Raw genomic sequence first — 25406 nt, 5'->3', positions numbered from 1 at the left:
GAATGTCTTATCACCTCCAACCTTACAGACCATCGACCGACAACCTCTACGCAAGCAGTTGGCTTGACTTCTTTTATTTATCAATTTCAGATCACACAGACGCATTGGAAAAAATAAAACATTTACAAGTAAAAAAAAAACAAAAAAAACTAATCTTACAATCAATTCAATATTAGAAACATATGCAATGCATGTAAGAAGTCCATGACAGTCATTGAATGTGTAAGAAAGAGTCAGAGAACAGTGCATTTCAGACTTCCACCCAGGTGCAAACCTCTTCAGGATGTGACAGTCAGTTTGGTTGAGCTGCAAAAGATCTCAGCTCAGTTCAAATACCTTCAGGCGGAGTAGACACATGGTTTTCCATCCCCTCATTGTTGACATCAGGCACCCTGCCCAGTAGCTTAAGTATGTCCGCAGTATCATTGAAGGGATTGTTCTCGTATTTCATTTGAAACCATTCCCTGAACTTAAGGGGGAGAGAAGGAAAGATTGGAAACAAAAACTTAAAAAGATGCACAGAAATGCACAAATCACCTTCCAATAGAATCTCATCCCCCCCCCCCCCCTAAATCAGATCAGCTGTGTGATCTGAGAGTCTGAAAAATCTGATTTTTCCCCCATCTATTTTTATTATTTGTATGAAAACAAAGAACTCTCATTCTTTCAATCTACAAACTTGTCAATTAACGGTATGCAATTAGATGCACTTTTTGAGTCAAAAGTGAATGAGGTTAAAGATGTACTTTGACTCATGAACGGCATTGATCACCCATTTCCATCACTTTCTTTTGTATCTGAAGCTACAATCTCAAAGTCTAAAAGGATCCAGATAATTTTTCTCTCTTTTATGTGTTACAAAAAAAAAGAAAAAAAAAAACAAAAAAACAGCTCTACTTTCTCATCTAACCAACCTCTTTAGCTTTAGTATCTTCAAACTCCTGCAGCTGCTTCTGAAAACCCAAATTGGGGTTGGCGCAGGGCCGGACCACTCTCACCGCATTGAGCACGTCCTGCCAGCCCAGGCCAGTCATTGTCATGATGTAGGCTATTACCAGGGTGACGCTGCGAGACACTCCTGCCAAACTGAGGGAAAACCAAACTACATGACTTTCAGCTTTCACCAACATTCCATATACCTGCATTTTGGTAAAAATAAATAAATAAATAAATACATTTTGTTATTTATTGTTTGAAGTAGGTATAACAGAAGATATATTTTTTAACATTATACACACAGAGTTCATTATGTATTATTGTTATTTCACGAAATTCTTCTGATGACTACATTTTTGAAATTCAGTCTGTTCTGTTGCTGTTCCACCACCAACCTACAGAAAACTGTTCAAATGCTAATACTACAAATGTGTGTATTTAAGTTTCATTTAAATTGACATATTTTTTACACATGTATTTCTGAATATTATGACAGCAAACAGGACAATAATTCTGCAAAGAAGGAGCTGCATATAATTTAATCAGCATGTCAGCAGATGTGACCCGTTTTAGGGTAGAGGGGCGAGGAAATAAGAGATGCGAGCAATGAGAGACGCCATAGAGTAAGACTTTGACTTGACTGGTTGAAAACAGAATGTATGAATAACCTACAGAGAGAAGTCTGTGCTGATACAGACAAGTGCCAAATAGTGTATTAATGTGAATAAGAGAAAAAAAAAAGATTCATAATTTTACTTTAAAAAAAAACAACAAAAAAAAAACATGTGGCTTCCATTTGTATTAAGCTCCCCTGAATACATGCCGTGCATGACCACATCCCATCTTGTGATGAAGTTGTTTTTAAGTTCTCCAGGGTTCAACAAAACCAATGCCAATACATGAATGTGCTTTGTTTTAAGCCAGACTGCTGTAGCACTAAAAGTCTGCTTAGGTTGATGGTGCCTTCACATAAAGGCCCGATCTGTGCAGTGGAAAACTAACAGATGTTGTAAAGGGTGGCTCCTCCCCTCTGAGTGTAGGGCTACAGCCTCAGACACGTCTATTTGGTTGGGTTGTACTGAGTGCGAGTTTCCCTCTTGAATTAATAAAGTATATCCATTCTTGTCATATTTAGAAGCTGAGCTGAGAAGAATCTGTAAATGGCAACTCTGCAGCTCCTCCCTGCTTGCATGGGAAGCTTAGACAGGTAACAAAATGAAAATGTTGCCTGTTTATTATTGTTAGCAAATGCATTATAATCATTATGGTTTTGCTAAAATGTATTGAATATGAAAAAATAAAAATCAAGAGTATGTTCACTTATTCACAACAAAGTCTTTAAATGAAATGATATATTATATTCTTTAAAAAAAAAGTAATTTAATAAATAACACAGACATGATGTGCCTACCATCTAAACTCTTGAGTTTTTACAAGTAAAAGGTTAAAGTTACTGTAAGCAGTTTTGGACTTTTAAAAGCACATATTTTACGATTACAACTCTTATTAGGAAAATCTACAGGAAGTTATGTCTCACTTCATTTAGTGTACTGGTTGACCTGTTTCATGGAATATGCCAGTTTTGTTTTGGTAGTCCTCCTGAGTATTATCTACAACACCAGAAGCCCAAGAAACCTGACAAGTTATAAACAAGTTAAAGAGATAAATTATTTTCAAGATCACAAAAATCCAGCTGAAATTTATTTGCTAATAGGCAGCCTGTGGCATCGACTTTCTTTTTCCATCTTTGAAAACCTTCCTTATGTGGTTATTACTTTCAAAATATAGCTCTATTTATCACCGTACATGTCGGTATTTGAATTCCGTCTTACTGAGCCTCTGCAAAATGCTCAGGGCATTCAAATCTTTTTAACAGTAATGTAATCTCTAACCACTATAACTACACGTGGGGGCTAAATACAGATGTAAATGGGTGAAAATTTTTGAAAGTCATGCATTTTCTTTCAATTCATTTTATACACTACTTGTTGGTCTGTCACATTAAACCCAGATAACAGATTTGTGGCTGTAAAGTAGTAAAAATGTGAAGTATAAAAAGCAGGCATACGTTTGCAACACAGTAAGAATGCAGCAAAATGGTTACTGTGGTAATACACCTTTAAATGTAAACACATTTTGAACAAAAAACAAAAATGAAACTAATACTCTGTCATGTGTGCTTTCTGAGCAACAGTGTTTCTCTGTGAGTCAGAACAGTTGTCGTGATGAAACATGCGTTTGGAACATGAATGAAAAGTGCATTTTTAGAAGAGGCTTAATTAAGATGCACCCAACTAAAGGAGTCTTTAAGAGGAGCTTTAAAGGTTGCACTCCGATATGGATATGGCCTTCTCAGTTAGCAGCAGTTATTTTCTGCATATGTCGACACCCTCCTAGATTACACAGATGCCACACTCACTGGTCCAGCATAATAACAAAGTATGGTAATCTCAGACCAGAAAACACAAAAAAAATGCTTCACTTTCTGCCAACTTTCATTTGAAAGGCAACTGAAACAAAGTCAATTTTGCAGAGTTGAAGATATTCAATTTTTTTTTTGTTGGAAACGCAACTGAAGAATGACTTTTTATATCAAGTCGTTCTGTGACTTGATATAAAAAATGGATATTCATTAAATGTGATACCAATCATATAGTATTGTACATAGGGACAGACATAGAAAAGGAAACTCAGGAACTACTGGGTAATATAGTGGAAGTAAGATCTAGATACTGATTAAATAAACACATTAAAAGTTTGCTATAAATTAATAGCTTTTAGAAAAGTTTCTTTGAAGTCAAATTTTTGTGTCAAGAAACTTTTGACTCAAGAAGTCTTTATAAATAGCCAAATGGATTTCTGAGAAGACCCTCTGTCCAACTAAATATAGTTGTAGTCTTTTAACACATAAGAGGGCTATCGCACCACACAAATACAATGTGGTAAGCCTTGCTACTGTACTCAGTTTTGGGAAGTTCAAGAATAGGCCTTCCTTTTTCTTTTTAATCTTGCCAGTGCAGAGGTTACACATGACTTCACTAGTGAGCAGTAATCAGACGTATAAAAGAACTGAACACACATAAGTTGGTGACTTCATGGAAAATAACATAGCTGTGCAAAATGTAGCTGGAATCTAAGGAATGATGAAAAGCATGATGAAAAAGTGATTTTGAACTCACCAGTGAACGAGGCAGCCTTCTCCTTTCAGCCGGCACTCGTGCATGAACATTATACTCTCTTTAAAGTGCTGAGTTCTAAAGGGTGATAAAATATGTAAATAGTACTTATTATAGGTCATGACCGCAATAATTAAGGGAACATCACAAGTTGTACAATGAAAACTATATACACACGCCACCATTACAACTAATTATTCATTTACACACTTGATCACATTTGCAGATTTTACACATTTTCATTTTAAAACTCTTGCAAAAGGAAAGAGTAGCTCGGCGAGAAGCTGCACAGTTATTCATGTTCAAAACCCAAATCAAATTACTAAATGAGACACAGATATCAGGTTTGATAAATTATCCAATTTTGCATGCAAGCAAGTAAATGTTTAATAATCTTATAGAAGCCTTGTACATCAACTTAGCAAAAAATAATCCCTTCACTGCCATCATGTTTTGCTCGTTAAAATTGGCATTTCACAACAAAATACTAAACAGCCTTTAGATTCTAAAGCTTAGTATTGCCTACAAATTATGGCAACGCTAACTGAAGAAACTTTCATTTACTGTGTACTTTTGTTGATAATTACAAAAAATCTAAATATATCCAGTTGGCCGTGGATGGACAGATGGACGGATGGATTTTAGATCGATTGTGCTTACAAATCGTACTGACACATTATGGTTGTCCCAATGAGCTTCTTTGCATCATCTTGTCCTCAAAAGAGTAATCTTCTTTGTGTGACTTCTGTTCTTGAAGTTAGTCAATTCCCAAGTGGTTCTTTGGATACTTCGAACACCAGCATTAGCAATTGCATCAGAAAAAACATTATAAAAAAGTAAAACCCCCTTACATGTAACCCAGGGGTGGGCAATCCTGGTCCTCGAGGGCAACTCATGTCCAGCAACTCTTAGATTTCTCCCTGATCCAACACACTTGAATCCAACAGTTGAATCACCTCGTAAGTGCAGTCAAGGCCTGGAGTTGCCCACCCCTGATGTAAACCTTTATTTATGTCTAAGGAACAGTTGCTCATCAGCAACTGAATGTGGTTGTGTTACTCTGGGTCATGCGAGAGATTGAGTTCACAGTCAAATATTAAACTTGTGAAATCATATCATTTACACGTCAACTTATGGAAAATGAACCTTAGACACCCACAGAGCACAGCCCTATGTGAACGCCCTCTTTCTGGTTGGCTCGCCTTTCCATTGTTGCATGCTGAGCTCCGTGAATAGTACTTACAGATCCTGTGAGGGCATGTCTGTTGCTGTAAGGCAGAGATAGGTCATCTCCTGGTGGACAAAGCACACTGGTTACCTGCTAGCTGCCCCTAAGAATTTGGAATAACATAACATCCAAATTGTCACAATTATGGTTTCACAATTATACCATCATTCTTGCAACTGGATTTATTCAAAACATAGGCAAAATGTGGGTGACGTTTTAATTTTTCTTTAATAACTTCATTATTCTTTTTTTTTTCCAATTTGTAAACAAAACAAACAAACTAAAACTAACACACATCTAGAAAAAATAAATAAACAAATAAATTGCTGGCATCCCTAACAATCAATTTAAAATAACAGAATAGGGCTTTTTCATTAATATTATTTATACTAATCCGTGTTTCTGGTTTTACACAACAAAAGACAAATTTATTCCAGAGCTATCCTTATGTGTGCAATAATAAATGTAACTGCATTTCACAGTGGCAAAATATAAAGCAGCTTAAGGTTCATTTTGATGCTCCATGTTGTTGTTATACACAGCAAGAACAACTGCCCACTCTGACGCCTACACAAACTGACAGCTAAGCACAACACCATGACTACATCGGCTGCCGATGATTGGCACAGTGCAGGATACTCTGAAAAGCACCAGAGAGAGCTCCAGTGACTGGTGGAGCACTTCTGCACAGCCTGGTCAGTTGGCTTTCTCTAACTGGACTTAACTTCTCTTTAGCTACATTTATCTCCCTACTCTGCTAGAAGAACCGTGATTTTAGTAGAAGCAGCTGAGAGCTGGGTGTTATCACAGGAAAACAGGGGAGCATCTCACCGGTAGCATAGGAGCTGCACACTCATGAACAGACAGGATGTGTGTAATGTTGTTTCTGGCTAACTGTTCTCTATCTCTTGCATCTAAAGAAAACAGACAGGAGCACAGTAAGCAACATCGAAAAGTGGGCACATAAAGGGAGCAAGGAGATAAAGCTTCAACACACCTTTAAAGTTTCCCAAGTACAAATCTGGAAGAACCTTAAGGAGGAGGGGAAAACAGCTAAGAATTTTCCAACGCCAAAGAGAACGTGATGAATAAATACATCATATCTGGTTGGATAACTTTATTCTCATACACATAACTTTTAACAAATGAAAGCAAATACTGATACTAACGCCACTAAATGCGAAAAAATTAACTTATTTGCGTAGTCTACCAGCTAAACTAGTACCTTATTGATGCCGTTCCCCATGTCGTAACTCCGAGTCGGAACTCCAACACAACAAATACGCACAGTGTACCCTTGTTTGCTAAAGATCTGTATCCCGCCTTTAATCGCTTCCAAATTCTCACTTCCAGTGAGAGTAAAGGCGGCAGCCTAAATACGAGTGAGGCTGAGGCGATTAAGCAAACCGCCAGAGCTTCTTCGCGCAAGGAATCCTGGGAATTGTAGTATCACAGGTGAAACGGCTTTGCAAGCGTGTCTTTATAAAAACAATGTCCACCAACAAGAGAAGAGCGATAGCAATGCCTTTGGGACAATGTTGTAGGAACTCATGAATGGCTTCTTAATAAATACGCAACTTTGATATGAAACTGGGAAATGTTTGAATACAAACCTTTATGATTTTTATTTTGATTAGATTATGAAAATCATCATAAAGCATATTCTGCATAGAGGGGTTTTGTAAATTTTAGATTTACTGAGTGCCACACCAAGATCTATGCAAATTTACTGCTGTAACTTACTGTTACAAAATATTTACAATTTAGCTGCAGTAATATTTTATGAATCCCTATTTTCACATAACCCTAAAAATGAGGTCAGTTAAACATGGTATTGGCGAGATGGTCTGGAGTCAGTTTGCTTCATCAGTGTCTAGTCAATATGATGTTGTCAACGGAAAAGACTAGCCCAAAGGCGAATGTCTGGCCATCAGTGTTTGATTACAAACTCACTTTGGTTTGACAGAAGAGCCACAGCACAGCAGCAAGTCTTCTGCTAAAAGGTAAAAAAAAAAAAAAAAAGAGGAAAAGAACAGATATTCAGATGTAGGTTAGTCAAAGCTGGGACTTCATGTAATTGAGATGCTGGGGCATCATCATGTTTGAAAACCCTTAAAGGTGGTTGAATTGGAATAATTTTGCAAAATTAATCTTCCGCAGTGATGTAATAGATTTACTGACAGATTTTGCAACAAAAAAAAAAATATATCAAGATGTTGCTGCCTGGGTTCACACAACCAGCTTTGTGATTTAAGACCCAATTACTTTTCAGATAGAAGTTGGTTTCCATAGATTCTTTTTTAATAAAGATAATTTGAAAACAACTTCTTGTATTTAGTCAGGTTACCTATGTCTTATGTTTAAATGTATTTGTTGATTTGTGACATTTAGGTGCAACCAGAACGAAAAGAATAAATAAAACTGTAAATAGGCAAAAGCTTTTTCACCAAATGTGTCAGTTTTACCAGGAAGTTTTATCTGCTTTTGCTCTTTCATCACAACCATTAACTCACAAGAGCAACCCAATTCTCTCTGAGCAAAACAGAAACAGATCAAAAACTAGTCACAATAGGAAACAACTGTGCGACTTTTACAGCGTGATGGCACATGACTATGCTGCTCTGATTATTATCATCATTTGTAAAAACATCAACAGGAAGTTCTGCTACCCACTGCCCCACATTAGTCTCACAGATTGGTTCTACTTCCTGGTGATCGGATGCAGTGAGTTGGCTTGGCTAATGTTTGAATGGCAGTAGGTGCAATGTAGTAGACAAGACATGATGGATATCTTATGTAAACCGCTTATTAAATGTTTTTATTGCATGGCCAACAAAAAATAAAATGAACTTCTAAAGAACTGCAAAAAGTTTGCAAAAATCTAATACAAGCTTATAGGAAAAACAAAACATCTGATCTCACTGATCTCAAATATTCTACAAACATTTAGAAGCTTATATCAGATTCCATTATTGCAATCAGCTAACCATGTTGCTGATGTAATTGTCAGTAACAAAGCTCAGGTACTTGTTATGTATAACAGACTGGTGGAGAAGTTTCTGAATAGCCTACAAATTACCAGCAATGTATGTGAGTAACAACAAGAAAAAAAAAAAAAAAGAAAGAAACAGAAAAACACATAAGCCACTAAACTGACACAACACAAGACAGGTAAATATGATACTGCTTTGTTGTGGCTTTAGTGTGCAAAAAGGAGGAATTTATAGTGTGGGTGTTTGAAGATAGGCAGCCCAAAATGTAGGCCTGCATGTCAGACTTCGCCCACACTCCCAGAGGTTACAACACAGGTGGTTTCCCGCTCTAGTTTCACATAAATGCTTTTTTTTTTATCAATGAACTTGATTTATTTATTTATTTTATTTATTTATTTTCATTGGTAAACAATGATAAACAATGGTAAAATTCCATTTGTGCTGTGATACCTATATCAAATAGGCCTGTTGATGCATTTGCTGCATATACAAGTCTGAAGTCAGCATAATCATTTAGGCTTTTCAACATAGTTTGGCAATACATCTATACATCTACATACTAATATATTTGGATTATTGTCAAATCTTAATAAAATAATTGAATACAAGCTTGTAAAATTCTAGTTGTAAAATGTTAAAATAATTAACTCCACCACTAGGTGGAAACAAAGTCACACACATACACCATTTATTCCTCACAGAAGTTAAATGAGACGGAACTTCATCTAGTTTGAGGTTGGTTAGAATCGCCAAAATTATTATTTTTTTTTCTAAATTCCTCAATATTATGAGAAAGAATACATTGTAGATGTATTCATTACTTTTTTTTTTATCAAAAGTTTACATGCAGAATAATTATTGTCTATTTAAACAATGAAGGAGAGCCCAGATGATTACGTCATGGCTTTGAAAACTTCTGATAAATTAACTGACTCAGCTAAGTTACTTGGAGGCACACCCGTGGAAGTATTTTAAGGACATACCTCCAATACACTTCTTTCTCGTTTGACACAATAAGATAAAAATAAATAAAAAATCAGCCAAAACATCATGAAGAGAATTGTGGAGCTGCACATGTCTAGGTCGTCTTTGGAAATAATTTTCGCAAAGTGTTAAATTGCTGTGCTCATCTGTTCAAACAATTATGCAAGCTCAAACATGATAAGATATCCAACTATCCTACACTCAGGAAGGCGACAGGTGAACCCAATTGTGAATTGTGGGAGTGGCAGCATTACGTTGTGGGGCTTTTAAGCTGCAAAAGAAACTGGTGTTCTTCATAAAATATACACATTATGAGGAAATAACATTATGTGGAGATATTGAAACAACACCAAAAGATTAGGAAGTTAAAGCTGGGTGGAAAATGGCTCTTCCAAGTGAATAATTTGACCTTGATTTGATTTTAGCACAGCCATCATAAATACCTACTCTCAATCCTGTAGAGAATTTGGCAGACCTGAGTCGACATGAGTTAGTGAGGTGGCATACAATCCTGATTTAATTACATCTGTTCTGTAATGAGGAACTGGCTACAATTCCTCCAAAGTATTGTGACAAGCTTGTGGATGAAAACCCAAAACATGTGAAACAAGACATACAGTTCAAAAACAACTAAATACTACGGGGATGCATATAGATGTTTGAATTTGAAGACATTAGTAAATAAATCTAACCTCAGACATAAGAGAAATAGTTTGTTAGTTTTGTTGTTTTTTTTAATCCAGCGTATCTAAACTTCTGGTTTCTACTATCTTCAGCGGTTATTGGATGAGAGCTGGAGCGTATCCTGTGTACCCAGCCTTTGATGAATAATGACATCATTGTTCAGTCCAAAATTAAATATAATTTAAAGAAAACTGTTATGTTTAAGTGTAGTGAGTGTGTCATTGGTTTTCTTTGCGATGTAAACTAAAATTGGATTAACTTGTTTGCTATGTCTTCATAAATCTTCAGAGATAAAGTAAGATTAATTCTAGCAATCTTGCTTTCTAAAAGTAAGATTACTAAACTATACAAGGATATTTCATGCGCTGAACAGTTCAGTTTCTATTTATTTATTTGGTTGTTTTTAGTTAGTTTGTTTGTAAAAATCCCAGTTTTTAAGAAAATATGTGGTTTTCAAGTCGAACTTGCCACTTACAATATGGCGGACTAATTGACGTATGGCTTAGACTGGGGAGTGAATCCAACACTAATGTGAGACCACTTCTCAGAAGAATTCGGCATTAAATTTTTTTTAAAAAGATGACAGAAAGGTGGAGTCGGTAGTATGATTGCGTGTTTTGTTGAGTTACTTGAAAGCATCGCATACTAAAATCTACTAGTCATCCTGTCGGTGTATTTTTCTGACCTCAATCTGTAATGCCTGTTTGTAGTCTGATGTATGTTTAGCATTTAACTTCGATGTTTGACGACACTTTACCGGAAATACAAAGATTGTGCGGCTTTATTTGGATTTTAAGGCAGTTTTTAATATTTGTTTTACATCTTTGTTTCAGTATTAATGCTATAAGACACTTTAATCAATTACCCGTTTTGGTAAAAAGTAAAGTAAAGAAAGCCAAAGTTTGTTTAGTCATAAAATTTAGCTTCCAGCTTTCCTCTTGAGACTGTCACAGTGTTTTGAGTGTTACGGGTGAGTAATTCACCGGGCCATTCATGTAGTTTATAACATTTGCTTATTTTTATGCATGATCAACTCTCTGTTAAGTTTTTAATCACTATGTTTTATGTTTTTGAGCAGTAGTTTTTGTAACTCCGACAGTGGCAGCGGTGATGGCTACCGCGCCTGAGATATCGCTTCATATGAGGTCAACAGATCTCATCAAAAGGGAACCTCTGGATTATGGGGGATTTGGAGAGGTCTATTTGTGTTACCATGCTACCCTGGGCCAAGTGGTGTTGAAGACCGTGTATACAGGTCCACTTCGCAACGAGTAAGTATTCAATGTGCCCAGCACCAGACTGGGTATTCCCCTTCCTCTAACTTGTATCACGAGTGCAGTCTGTTTAAAGAAAGTATTTCTAATCTGGAAGTGCAAAAAAAAGAAGAAAATATGAAGTTGGTGTGCTTCTCAGATGTGCAAAGAGACGTGTTAAGTATCACAAATTATGATTCTTCTGTGAAAAAGCATGCACCGATTTCTTTTTTGATCACTTCCTTTTCATTCAGAATGAAATGTAGGTACATCTGAAATGCGGATGTCTGACATCCTTTTTTCAGACCAGAAGCAACACATACATTTAAAGGTCTTCTAAGAATTTCTATTATAGCAATGTGGGATTGCATGTATGCATTGCCATTTACAGTTATTAGGCTGGCATTGGCAGCTTAAAATTTTATTTTAGTCAGATGCTGTCAGTTATATACAGTTTTCTTTGCATTATTTCTTGTGCAACTTTGCCCACAAATGCATTCAGGAAGTGTAGGTGAGAAAGGGAAATGATGTACTTTCATGTGTTATGAGTTACATTAATCAAATCAGTGTTTTTATCAACATGTTCCAACAGTCAGAGTCAGATCAGCACAGAGATTTATATCTATCACCCATGAGACAGTGGTCTGTAGAACCAATTATTTCTGCAATTATTTTTTACTATTTTTAGCAACTGAAAAGTCGATTTATGTTTTTTCTGTAAAATAGCTAAAGACCAGTCAGATTAGAGGGAGAACCTTTATTAACATCAGCAGTTAACAAGTATTGCCTCAGATTCTAAATTGAATTTAGGTCTAATGCATCCTTAAGTATAATTTGATTTAAACCATTCTGCTGTAGCTCTGGTTGTTTATGATTGTTGTCCTGATGAAAGATGAACATCTGCCCTAATCTCTTTCAGTTATTAGCAGGTCTTCATTGATTTAGCAAGTGTTCAGCTCAATCAGTCCTTTCCATCTGAAGAAAGGCATCCTCACAGCATGATGTTGCCTCCACCATGTTTAACAGTGTGGCTGGTTTATGGTGATACGCAATGTTAATTTTCTGCCACATAGAGCTCTGCATTTAGACAGAAATGATTAATCTCAGGAGAGCATCTTTCTTCATAAAAGGTCCATAAAACACAGATTATTTGCACACATGATAGTTGTTTTTGGAGATTATTCCCTCCTGCACTGTTGATTTATGCATGTCCTTCAGAGCTATAATATATCTCTTGTCTGCTTCTCTGATTGATACTGTCTTTGCCTGGCATGACATTTTAAGAGAGAAATCATGTCTTGATAGGTTTGCAGTTGCAGTTGTGCCATGCTTTTCCCCGTAAGACAAAGAAATATAGTGTTTTTCCATACAATGATTTTTATCCAACGTCCCTGTGTGATGTATGTTTCTAGAGTGCCTTTATTTACAATCTGGCCTTCTGTTTACAATTTACCTCCCAGAGAAAACAAAAAGTCGCTGCTGGAGGAGGGAAGTATCATGGCAAGCCTCAACCACAACCGTGTGGTCAAGTTGCTTGGTGTGATCATGGAGGACAGAGATTGCTCTCTTATTATAGAGCTTCTACCCAGAGGCAACTTGCTGGTCATGCTGGAGAAGGTCAGTCTAGGACCAGTATAGGGCAATGTTACATGTCTCGAAATGATAATCAATTTTAATCTGTGGGATTACTGTGCTGTTGTGTTATTCTTAGGTCACTGTGCCAATCTCCATTAAGGGAAGAATCATCTTAGAGATCCTGGAGGGGATGGTGTATCTGACAGAGCGGCATGTCATTCACAAGGACATAAAGCCAGAAAATATTCTGGTGGATAAGGATTTTCACATCAAAGTATGCGATATGCAAAGCATTTATTATGCATTAATTACTTGGTCAGTTCATGTAAAAAAATAAAATTAAAATAAAATAAAAAACAACCTCTCCTGCTGTGCTTAGATTGCTGACCTTGGCCTGGCCACCTGCCAGACATGGAACAAGCTCACAAGACAGGAGTCTCGCAAGAAAAGCCTCAGGGGGCCGACAGCTGGGGAGAGAGGTGCTGGCACATTAAGCTACATGGCCCCAGAGCACCTGGAAAGCATTAATACACCTTCCTCTGACAAGTCTGATGTGTACAGCTTCGCCATTGTGGTTTGGGTCATTCTGACCGGGAAAGAACCATATGAAAGTGAGCTGTGATGATTAATCTAAGAATGGTTACACACCATTCTTTTATCAAACAGTGACCAAAGATCTCTTTCTGCAGATGCAAGGAGTGACGACCATATTACCCAGTGTGTTCGACTCGGTAACCGACCTGCACTGGAGCCCATCCCAGAAGACACGCCTGCAGAGATAATTGATCTTATGAAGAGATGCTGGGCTCAGGATCCCAAAGAAAGACCAACATTTAAAGGTATTCTTTTTTGTGGACACCTTAGTGTCCACAAAAAACAAAGACTTGGGTTGCAGAGCACAAATAATAAAAATGAGTGAAGAAGTGAAAGAAATGAACATTTTTGTGCTCTGATTGTTTGATGTAAAGCTGTTTTAAATCACATCGTTGCCATCTGTCGAGTGAGACGGCAACAAGATGGAGGTGGGGCGCTGGTATTATTAAAGATGAGCTGGTTGGACCTTTTTAAGTTGAAGATGGACTCAAAATCAACTCTCAAACCTGTTTTCCAGTTTTTAAGCGCTGATGAAGTCTGAATGTTTCAAAAAGACAATGATTTTTATGAAGAGCAATTCTCTGTCACATGCGTCCAATTACAGCTCTGTTTGACCAGCCATTAAAAGCGTTAAACTTGAAAAACCCGTGGCATGGCACCCGTCCTCACCTGACCTGAACCCAACTGAGAACACTTCTCTTAATACAGTGGGATACATTATGGCAACCGCAGCATCCTGACATGTAGATCTGTTGGCTGACAACAGATCTAGAAACCAACAGACTTCATAAATGGAAGACCCATCACTATCATTTAAAAGAAGATATATATTTCAACATACTTATAATTCTCAGTCAAACAAATGAAAATATAAATTAGATGAAAAAACAATTCCATTTAGTTGCATAGCAATTTTTGTGCAATAATAGTTGCCCAATAATCGTGAACATATTGATATTTTCTAAGAAAGCCAAAATCTTACTTTTGCTTGAAGTCTATTAACATTATGCATTAATATAGACCACAGTAGCTGGTGATTAATAAAAATAATTCTAAAAAAAACAAGACTCCCCTAATAATTGTTCACATCATGTTCTTGGACTGAGAGGAAGCTGGAGTACACACACATGCACACACAGAATATACAAGCACCAGAGGTTTTTCATCTAACAAGTGCACAGACGTCTAGCTCTTTAAACAGACAATAAAAAAAAAAATACAAAAAACGCTCAAATATAAAGAACTCACCTTTTCTCTTCTATGATCTCTCTCTGGCAGAGGCCTATGACAGCTTCCTTCCTTTCTACAAGGAAAAGCTTGAACCACTTGTAGAGAAAGATGTATGCCTTTTGCAGGTAAGTATGATCTTCATAACAGATCTTAAGTCGCAGGAATGGAAAACCTGAACCAGTTTTGACAGTTTTATGATTCGAAAATGTCTATTGAACATGTTAATGTTTTTTAGTTAACATTTGTAATCATGCCAAAGAAATTAATCAACACCACATGTTGATAAGTAATTTTCACTCACAAAGACATCAAAGCAAATTAGTTCATACATTAAATTAGGTAGAAATACAGAGGAATGATGCAAGGAATAATTACATATTTAGCATAATTTCCTGTCTATTGAGCACATCTGAATGTAAGCTGTACCTACTAACTTTGAAAAGAAAAAAGTACATGAATAGGATGGACTTGTCTATAAGACACAAGTGTCCATGTTTTCAACACAGGATATTTACACAGACAGTTTTGTTTTAAATTTAATGAAATATTTCAATGTCACCTGTGTAGAAAAACTTTCATTGCTGATGTGTAAATTTGTCCTGCTCTTCAAAATAAACTGTCATCAAATCTCAGCGGTTCTGTGGACCTCCTCCATGTGCTCTGGTCTTCAGCTCTTGCCATGAAGGCTTTTGAATGGACACGAGTCAAATGATTGACTGGACCATGTTAGCCACTCTTTTTGGTTCCTTTGCTGTAAGATGGCTTTTCTGAAAAAGCTGTCTTTTTTTTTTTTTTTTGTCTTCAGATTCTCGCTCAGAATGTCACAATACATTTCTCTAGTCACTTAATCAATAAGATTTGCAACTATGTGTTCATAAACTGCCCCCCACCATAATGCTCTCACCTCCAGACTTCAGACTTTGTATCGTGCCATTTCTTCCCCAGACATAGTTATTGTAACGACATCCAAATAGTTCAATCTCAGTATTATCTGGCCTTACTGTATTCTTCAGTCATTTAGTCGACCTGTCCAAACACACTTCACCAGGATTTGTTATTTCCTCAGTGGCATGCCAAGAGGACATTGTGTTCATTACTTACTATTTTCACAGAAAAATTGTATCTGCTAATTCCAGGTATTTCTGAAGCAGTGTGCATGTGTTCCTTAAGTCTTTGGGATGTCTTTTGAAAGATCGCTTTCTAAATGCTTAAAGAGTACAATGTTTATCTTTCTGTGTCTGTTTGCAGTTTCCTCCCTTCATATGTGCGTTGCATTGGACCTCTGTCATTCCATTTTTTTAATGCTTAACTTCATATGCAGATTAATTTGTTTTGTTTACTTTGTACTGACACCTGGTGTAAATTTTATTTGCCAAGAAAAATGTTGACATGTTGGATTTATATTTTTACAGGAACAATATGAAGGTCCAGATGAGCTTGTTGAGAAGATTAAATCATTGTCAATGACCCATGACAATTTTTCAGCGACAGATCAAGGTGGGTAAAGTTGAAAGTTTACTTTTTATGCTGTTCTTTGAACATTTCAGCAGCATTATTGATGTAACCTCCCTGTTTTATTTTTAATTTAGGTTTCATTTCTTTATTTATTTTAATTTTTTTAGATGGACCAGCTCCTTTGAGTTCACACAGAGATTTATCAATGCCAGTTGAAGCCAGCATTGAGGACCTACGTAACATCAATGATCAACCATCTGGGGATCCTCTTGAGACAGATGCAAGGATACTGAGGACGCCCTCAGAGCTGCAGGAGAAACTAGACCGGGAGTTTAACTACCACAAACATGGCAGTTACGCTTGTAATAACCAACCCGAATCTGCCCAGGGTCTTCAGAAAAATCCCTCAAATCCTTTCTTTCAAAACCCTTTCAACTTTTCTGACAATAGCTTTAGGCTTCCAGCTCAAGAAAATTCCTCTGTCCATTCTTGGACAAAACCAGAACAGGAACAGCCCACCAGCCAGACGGAGGCTTATCGTCGGCCCACATCAGATCTCTATGAGTCCATGACCTCCTGCTCGTCTAATCCCTCATATTTGCACCCGTCTCTCAGCACTCCTTCTCTGTCGCAGTTTAACCAGCAGCAACCACATTTACTGGACCGCCAGCAGTCCTGGCCAATCTACCCAGTGTCCGACACCTTTGACCCCAACCAAAATGCTGGCCATCATTTGACCTCTTCAAAGAGCGGTTCTCTGCAGGACCCAGGTACATATAAACCCAAATCTCCTATGAGTAGGTTCCTCACTGACACCTTATTTATGCTTTTGATCAACTTTTCTATGGTGTGTTTATCTCGTGTCTTCCAGCTTCTCTCTACATTCAGAATGCCAGTGGGATCCAGATAGGAAATAACAACGCAATGAGCATTAGAGGTAGTGTGTTACCTCAGGGTTTGTTTGATGGCAACACTGCCTCTCCAATCCAAGAAGGCATCTCTAAATATGGTAAATCATCACACTCATTACATAAAACACATTTATTAGGTCTTTCCCTAAGGTTTGGAGTTGATTATTCTGTTTCCCAGAGCCATTTAGTTTTGTTTTGCAAGAGCTCTGTCAACAGATAAAACAGGAACACCAACATGTTCAGAGTGGAGTCAATAAATGAAGTTTTTGAGATCATGAAAGCTTTTTGAAGTAGGTTTGAACTTTATGGGGAAGTGTAAAAACCTGTGCTACCTTTTCAAGCCTTTTCCTCTTTTTAATTCAGAGAACAATGTTACCACTGTACTAATAACTGTAGAAGCAAGCAAAGAGCTCTGTAATATTGTTTTAATATAGATTGAACATTTTTCAAAGACACACATGAAGGTTAACTTCACAACAACTTTAAAGATGGAAGATTGCAGTACTTATGTTATTTAATTAAACAAAAAGACATGTTTGACTCAAAAATGTTGCCATCAAGCATACAGTGTTTTTTTTCCTTTGTACACTTAGCAAAACTAATCTGGGGCATATAAGGAAAAGATCAAATTCAGAATTTAAAGAAGGGAATGTTTGATGACTAATCTGCATTTAGTGTTACTCTGTGAGTAGGAGAGATAAGGACAAATCATTTGAACCAGTCTGATAATGTCTCAAGGCTGAGTGGCTGCATTTCTCCTCTTTGCTAAAGCCAAATTCAATACGAAGTGGTCCAAAGCGGAGCTTCTTTCAAAGTACGGTTCTGTTGAAGTGAACTCTGGCGCGGTTTGAAAGCATATATGGATGCAAGTGGACCGGAAACTGTCATTTACCATAGACAATAACAGAATATAGATAGCGGAGGTGTGGTGTCGTTTGCCATGGCAACGGGTCTACGTATAGAGTAAGTCTTTATTTACAGCGTATTTCATGGTATGCATTGAATATGAATGTTTACTGTACAAAAATAGCTTCCTCAGGAGATAATAAACCATGTGAACTAAATGATTGATCAAAACATTGGTTAACAAGAGGTTGCTCGTAACAGAACTTCACCCATCCTCTTTATGTACCAATGTGTTGGTCCAGGAATTTACTACAGCTCAGCTGCTACAACAGATTGTACTTAAAGCAGTTTCTCTCTATTTGAGGACTTGTCATTTATCCATGGCTGCCTTATCTTTCATTTAGCGGACTATGTGGTCAAAGAGTCGCAGCTGGACATGCTGAGGGAGAACATGGGGAAGAAATGGAAAGGCTGCGCGCGACGCCTGGGCCTGACAGAGGTGGAAATAGAAACCATAGACCACGACTACTACCGCGACGGCTTACCAGAGATTGTGCACCAGATGTTGGAATACTGGAAAAGAAAGCAGGGATCTTTAAACTGTACAATTGGGAGGCTTTGCCAAGCTCTTCAAGGAAATATAAAAGTAGACGTCATTCAGAAAATACTGGACTTGTGCGAGTCCTCTGAGTAATTTTTGCTCTTTTTATTTAACAGGGGTCATATTTTCAAAACTATTTTTAAGTCGCTGAGGCCAATTTACTTTTGGTTTTATGGGAAACGGAGTAACAATATCGTAGCAGTAAGTGTATTGGTGTGGTTTTAAAATCTGAAATATTACCTACTTTTTAGTAGTTATTAAGATGGGCAATTTTGGTAAGTATGGACCTTTTTGGAGGGTGCTCTAAAATAAACGTTCACATTGACTGTAATTGTTTGTAACTAGGTCAAAAAGACACTTTTAAATTTCTGCTGGACCAGTTTTGATAAAACAAAGACGATATGCAAACTTTTTTTTATTATGTTATTTCAATATTATCTTTGTAGCTCATTTTACATATATGTGGTCTGAGCAAAACTGACATTCTTAATAGGGGTTTTCTGATGTTTTTCTTTTGTTTTCTTTTTGTTAGGCGGTGGAATAATAATGATTAAAAGCCATCATGTTTGAGCAAATTGAACCTTCAAGATAGGTTGAGTCAAAAATAATGAGCATAGTACAAAATGGTATGTTGAACATACAAAAGCATGACAATCTTGTGGTGAAATATTTCTACAATAATGTTTTGTAAATTTAAGGCTTGTTGTGCATTTTGAACTGTGAGAATGTAAACCCAGTGACAGTGAAAAGTAAGCATAAATTACTTCTCACCTTTCTGTTTGATGGCTCATTGCACAAATTACTGTAATTTTCACAATATTTTCTTTCTAATGAGCTGTTTCTAGGAACTATTGCAGATGATGGACTGTTTTGAGATATGTTCAGGTTTTTGAATTGGCTTTCTGGACTTCTGCTTGATTAAGATTAAGGTTACATATATTTGCACAATCAGTGGTACATTTCTACAAATTCAAAGCCCTTGTCGGTAGTGCTCTGCTGGAAGAATATTATAATAAATATTGTCCATGTGTGTCTGTATATCTGGTTTTGTTCCCAGTATTTATTGATTTATTGATTTTAAAAGCTCATTTCAAAGGCTTTGTAGACTTTAACAAACCACAGTGAGTCATTATATACAGTTGGAGACAACATGAAGTTGTGGGGAAACCTTCCCAGGAGGGTCCAGACCACCAAAATTATTTAAACAGCACTGATTCAGGAAGTTACAATAAATAAATAAATCAGAACTGCAGGCATCACTGGCCTTAGATAAGGTCAGAGTTCATTTTTCAACAAACATTTAAATCTTAAAACCTATTTTTATTTTATCACATCAAGATCCTCTTTTAGTTACTGGAAGACTTGACCAAACTTATTCTGTCCATAGCAAAATGAAATAAAAAGAAGATGACAAACATAGCTGTTGCCAAAAAAGCCATAACGGTACAATATAAATTTCTGAATCTTGAAAAATTGTTGCAGGCTGTAAGGAAGGGTAGTTACTAGCTTCTTGTTGTTAGCACTGGTGCAGGATGATTCCAGATTCATATTGCACATGTAGCCTCTCACTTTTACTGGTTGAATGGATGGATATTTCCACATCTTCTAAACATGTCAGACACATTCTAAATATTATCAGGGCCAAGCCTCCTTTGTGTACCTGGGAACCATCTCCAAACTGATATTGAAATAGTTCGTATCTGATGTCCTTACGGTGGCCATCAGGGACTTCTTTGGATGCTCACTCTCAGACATCTGGCTAAACGTTTGCAAAACCGGAGTTTCTTGATCTCTTGAAGAGTCCGTGTTGGCGGCTGGATTAGCAATCCCACACATTTGAGGGTAATGTCTGAAGCATTCAAAATTGTCCATGCACCTCTGACACCTGACATCCCTCATAGTCACTATAGGCGGTTGAGTAGAGGAGATGGATAAGGGCGGCTGGTTGGTCTGTCTGTGAGCTGTGCGACGTCTGAACATGACGTTTGGTTTCGGGCAGCACTTCGCTTGGCCCTTAAACACGAGACATCCCTTCAGACATCTCTGGAATAGCATTCCCAGGTCCCTGCACATGATTTGTCGAAAATTAGGCCTCAGCATTAGGTAGATCATCGGGTTGTAGATAGTCGACGACTTTGCAAACATAGCTGGCATTGCAAACGCAAGAGGGGGAATGCTTTCGATTTCTCCAAAGGCGGCCCACATTGAAACTATGGCGTATGGACTCCATGCTGTAAAGAATCCAATGCAGACAGCAACGCTTAGCTTGAAGAAGAAAAAAAGCAAGCACAGTAGAAAGTGAATACATAAGTACAACTCTATGAAAAAGTGACATCTCTACATAGTAGAATTAAAGGAGGTTAAAATGTGACTTTCAGACTTGCTACCCCAATTTACCAGGTGCAGCAGTAATTGAAGAGGGAGCTGTCATTTTGAATAATTTTTAATGATACTTTATTTTTTTGTTATCAATATCCCCAATAAACTTCATACACTACCAATGCATGTTATTGTCTAAATAAGATGTTAACTGTCTTTTCTTTTGTTTTCCTGTTGAGTCAAATATTATTAGGCAGAATGTTGTTTTATTTTTGTTTTAGCATTTAAGGATAATGCAGCATATCAGGGATGAAAGCCAACCCAAAAATATTAGATCAGTCTTCAAGTAAACTGCGATGTGATTCTTAAATCATTTCTGAGCCTCTCACCTCACCTTGATAATAATCGTCTGGATGCTGCTCATGTTCGTCTGCCTTGGTGCATGCTGCTCCATGGTCTTCCTGGACACCTGCACAGTCACCAAGATGCTCGTGTAGGACGCAACAATTACGCAGCATGGGAGGATGTAGCAGAAAACAAAGAGCGCCACAGTGTACGAGCGGGCCGTGCTGAGCTTATTGGACAAACGCCAGTCGATGCAGCAGGCGGTTCCATAAGGCTCTGGTCCGTACTCTCCCCAGTGGACCAGTGGAGAGCAGGCAAACAGCAACGCATAGATCCAGGCACAGGCTATGAGCAGCTGGCCGTGAAAAGGCTTGAACCTGTTTCCTGTCAAAACAGACAGGGATTCCAATTTATTGCTAATTATTTTAAGACAAGTATTTAATCAACTTTCCACAAACCGCTTATTTTAGGATACATTTAGAAAATTTTACACCACAGTCCTGCTCAGTTATTATTAGTTGAAAAGTGTTAGTTTCTATCAAGAGACGGTAAACAAAAATGAAGAGTTGACCGCTTAAGAAGTAACAAAGAACATGAATTTCTGTCTGCCTTGTACAAAGCACAATTGTCAATTATTGAAATAATTGCTGTGAAAGTTAGAACAAAAAAAATAAATATAAATATATTTGTTGGCAAACTCATATTGTCCTTACTGTCTTACCCCAGAACAGAAAGGCACTTTTGGTTTTTCACGAGCTCCTTGTGCCTATTATCTATTTTGTTCTATGGTATTCAAACCAGAAGTCTGACTCAAGCCGGATCAACCAAGATTCACAAAGAAAAAAGAGCACTGAACAGCAGTGGGATGGGTCAAAAATGTTAAATTGCTAAGCAATTTTCTGGATCTAGCGCATTGAGGGGGATGTTTCCCTCTCAAAGAGAGATGTGCTTCACTGCACACGTATGCCGAGGTTGTGAAATTGGTCCAAGTCTTTCAAGTTTGTCATGTGCAGATCCTTACTGGTGACTCATAGTCAAACTTCACACAGAACAATTTACTCCTTCAAATACTGAAAAATACTATAAATGAATTTTAGTGGGTTTTGGACTGGCTTACAAAGGTTTCCCTAATTTTAAAACTTTCTAATGTTGCCGTTATTCAACCTGGAACTTTATTGTAAATTATTGAGATTTTGTGAGACAAACCACAAATCTGTCTCAGTAATGTGAACTTGTGAAAATAGCAGCAAAATCATGTGCCTTTTCATTTTGCTCTACAAACATAAATATGAGCAAAATAGCATTCAGCCCATGAAATATTAATGTTGGGTGGAAAGAACATAGCATTAATATAGTCATAAAACTTGAAAAGATGTAACAACCTAATAGGCCTGCTGTAATGAATGTTCCCCCTAGTGCAAATGTTGCTCCACATTCAGTTGAACACTCTGTTTTTTAAACAGGCAATTGTGAACCAGCAAACAAAATGCAAATGACTGCATGGAATGGAATTGTTTTGAAATTCAATTATAGGAAAAACATTGTGTACTTTTTGTAAGCAGTCCGGATAACTGTTTACAGAAATACAACCACCATGTTGGGATAATGTAATTTAATCCACATATGCTAAATAGAAACCAAAATTCTTGTGCCAGCAAAACTGTTTACATCTTTAAAGGATAGTCTCTCTGTGGAATGCTCTCAAACTGTGATGGGCTAATCTGATAACCAACAAAATACCAAATTTGGGTTAAACTTTAACAGAAATTAAAACAAATGTAATTTTCTTTTTAAATTCAGGAAGCAACTTCTTATTTATGAGAAAGAATTTTGATGATATGAAACATTAATGTGGGATAAAAAAGAATAAAACAAACAAACAAACAAACAAACATTAAAGCTTATTCACAAAACTTCAGGTATGTTAAGACCTTTCTATGAGATTAAATAGAAGACACTTTCTTCAGGCCAGATTAAAGAACCCCCACACAACATCAAGCAACATCACAAGTGAGTCATATCAACTGCAGCCCTTTCACTTGACAGTCACAAAGGAAGGCAAATGTGTGCTTCACTGAAGGCTCATTCTGCTATTTCTGTCAATAAATCAACTACTGGCCTCTTCTCTTATAGGGACCTGATGGTGGTTAATAATATTAGATTGCAAACATAACTTTCTTGAAAAGCTTACCATAAAGCGGACAGCACACTTTCACAAAGCACACCATGCTTAGCAGGGTTAGAGTGGTCAGACTGCAGAGGCCAAACAGTATGCCACAGAATGCGTATAAGGAGCACAAAGTTTTCCCATACAGCCACCTGCGTAGGAGGGTAAGGGGTGTGAGAAAGCAGAACAGCAGAAATGATCAATGAGGGAGAAGGCGAGAAAAGACAAAGAAAAGAGTAGTTTGAACTATATTTGCAGTGTGAGTCCACTGGCAATCACAGGGTTCATCAATCATGCATTAAACAATCATGAAATGTTAAAGAGTGTCTCTTTAAAAACCTGTTTTTCATCGGTCATGATGAAAAACATTTTGTCTTTGTTTGTTTTTCTCATTAATTGCAATCCTACAGCACATGCTAGGTTCATTACCTGTGGTAGAAACTTGAGGTTATGGCCATGGGATAAAGGGACAACGTGAGACCCAGGTCACTAACAGCCAGATTGACGATGAAGTACTCCGCAGGCTTCAGCAGGTGCTTTTTCTTGTAGGAGATATAAAGCAGTGTGCTATTTCCAAATAGTGAGCATACTCCTGCAAAACAACAAAACCACAATTTCATGTTTTCTGGGAAACAGCTAGCCTACCTCATAGAACGGTAGGAAGACTGAAGAATACATTTAAGGTTTTGAAGCATATTTGGTTTTAATGTTGTATACTTAAAATCATAAATCACTTAACCACAAGCATCCAAGACACCAGCTATATTATTTCCTGTATTTGAAAAAAAAAGAAAAAAAGATTGGATTCTGACCAGGAGTGTTGAAATAAATAACCTTAACATTAGCACCAATTATGTTGAAAAGCTGAAGACCCTGAGCATGACCAAAGTAACGTCAGACTGCATTGCCTGTGCTCCAGTAGCATTACGCCATTTATAGCTGACTAATTAATTTTGCAATAAAAGCATTAACCTTGGGGGGGGGAAATAAATAAATAAATAAATAAACATTTAGAAATTGACTGAATTAATTAGTTGGATTTAAAACCTCAGGTAAAACAGGTGCATTAAGTGGAATAGGATTGTTTAAGGATGGAATTGTTACTACATGATGCATCACAACTTTGTACATGTTAGAAAAGGACATTTAAGAACATTCCTGTTCAAGTGCCATTCAGGTAACAGCTGACACTAAATAGAGTATGGCGCATTCATATGCAAACTCCATCTGCAGCAACATAGAATGTAGACTTTTCTTGGAAATACAACCAAGATCAAAACATCGGATGAAAGTCAACTCTGGGAGCAGAGAATTGGCTATCAGAGGCCTTTCATAGTATTGTGTCAGATAAAATTACATGAACACCTGCCTTTTTGAACCCATAGTGAATATAAACTGGAGCAATAATTAAATAAGAAGATAAGTGGCAATGTAATGTAAAAAGACTGGCATCCATAACACCTAACAGCAGAAGTGAGATTGCATGGCTTCACGTTGGGCTGTACTTTTCTCATGCTCTGATTCATTCCCGCTTGAGTAGAACTCAAAGAAAACTCATTTACAACATTATTAACTCAGCTGTTGGTCTGTTCAAGAATCATTTAAAAACAGAAAAAAAAACATTACCTTTGAAGTTCTGCAGATTTAACTCACCGAAAATTGAGTAGACTACAGCCACAGTTATATCCAGAGGCACGGGTATGCTGGAGTGGAACACCATGTCTTCAGCCAAGAGTCCCATCTAAAATACATTGTTTTCATTTGTTAAGTCCAGGTATTACAGTTTCAGTCTGTTTTAGCGTTGTTTTAGAATCTCTGTTAATAAATAATTGCAACTGAACAATTCCTTATTTTGTGAACATGTCAACCACTAAGACACCTTGCCTCATCATGTACAGAAACATTAAAGCATAAACCCAGACACATGTGCTCAAGAGGTTAACAACATGCTGCCAACTTGACCGCTTCTCTGCCCCAGATGATATAGTAACCACTTTCAATGGCACTCTCCTTTCTACATTTGAGTCCCTTGCCAAATATACATAAACTGATGCCGAATGAAAGGGATACAATCTAACAATCATTACAATTGACCAAAAGCTGAATTCC

General features: G+C 37.1%; 3 protein-coding genes across 6 annotated transcripts; 1 reads left to right on the top strand and 2 right to left on the bottom strand.

The window, feature by feature from the left end:
* Nucleotides 1-58: 58 nt before the first annotated feature.
* On the bottom strand, nt 59-6815 carry dusp22b (dual specificity phosphatase 22b). 2 transcript variants are annotated; one of them, XM_044134382.1, is made up of 7 exons: nt 6566-6815; nt 6338-6371; nt 6172-6254; nt 5356-5405; nt 4116-4190; nt 915-1086; nt 59-469 (listed from the first exon to the last, which is right to left on the bottom strand). In XM_044134382.1, the coding sequence occupies exons 1-7, from the start codon at nt 6584-6586 to the stop codon at nt 329-331; spliced, it is 576 nt and encodes a 191-aa protein (XP_043990317.1). In that variant the 5' UTR covers nt 6587-6815; the 3' UTR covers nt 59-328. The 2 variants fall into 2 exon arrangements, with proteins under 2 accessions (XP_043990317.1, XP_043990318.1); XM_044134383.1 differs by lacking the exons at nt 6172-6254; nt 6338-6371 and having other exon boundaries at nt 4116-5405; nt 6566-6807.
* Nucleotides 6816-10649: 3834 nt separating this feature from the next.
* Nucleotides 10650-19504, top strand: ripk1l (receptor (TNFRSF)-interacting serine-threonine kinase 1, like). 3 transcript variants are annotated; one of them, XM_044134377.1, is made up of 11 exons: nt 10650-10971; nt 11101-11272; nt 12715-12871; nt 12966-13103; nt 13209-13440; nt 13519-13668; nt 14702-14778; nt 16066-16150; nt 16276-16878; nt 16980-17117; nt 18270-19504. In XM_044134377.1, exons 2-11 carry the CDS (start codon nt 11112-11114, stop codon nt 18557-18559), a joined length of 2031 nt encoding a protein of 676 aa, XP_043990312.1. In that variant the 5' UTR covers nt 10650-10971; nt 11101-11111; the 3' UTR covers nt 18560-19504. The 3 variants fall into 3 exon arrangements, with proteins under 3 accessions (XP_043990312.1, XP_043990314.1, XP_043990313.1); XM_044134379.1 differs by having other exon boundaries at nt 11047-11272; XM_044134378.1 differs by having other exon boundaries at nt 10651-10971; nt 11080-11272.
* Nucleotides 19505-20002: 498 nt separating this feature from the next.
* On the bottom strand, nt 20003-25038 carry opn7a (opsin 7, group member a). Its single transcript, XM_044134375.1, has 5 exons — nt 24951-25038; nt 23727-23889; nt 23322-23449; nt 21180-21514; nt 20003-20731 (listed from the first exon to the last, which is right to left on the bottom strand). Exons 1-5 carry the CDS (start codon nt 25036-25038, stop codon nt 20102-20104), a joined length of 1344 nt encoding a protein of 447 aa, XP_043990310.1. The 3' UTR covers nt 20003-20101.
* Between the last annotated feature and the right edge of the window lie 368 nt (nt 25039-25406).

This window comes from Gambusia affinis, linkage group LG12 (assembly GCF_019740435.1).
Source record: "Gambusia affinis linkage group LG12, SWU_Gaff_1.0, whole genome shotgun sequence".
Taxonomy (NCBI): domain Eukaryota; kingdom Metazoa; phylum Chordata; class Actinopteri; order Cyprinodontiformes; family Poeciliidae; genus Gambusia; species Gambusia affinis.
This window is presented reverse-complemented; position numbering and strand designations above follow the sequence as displayed.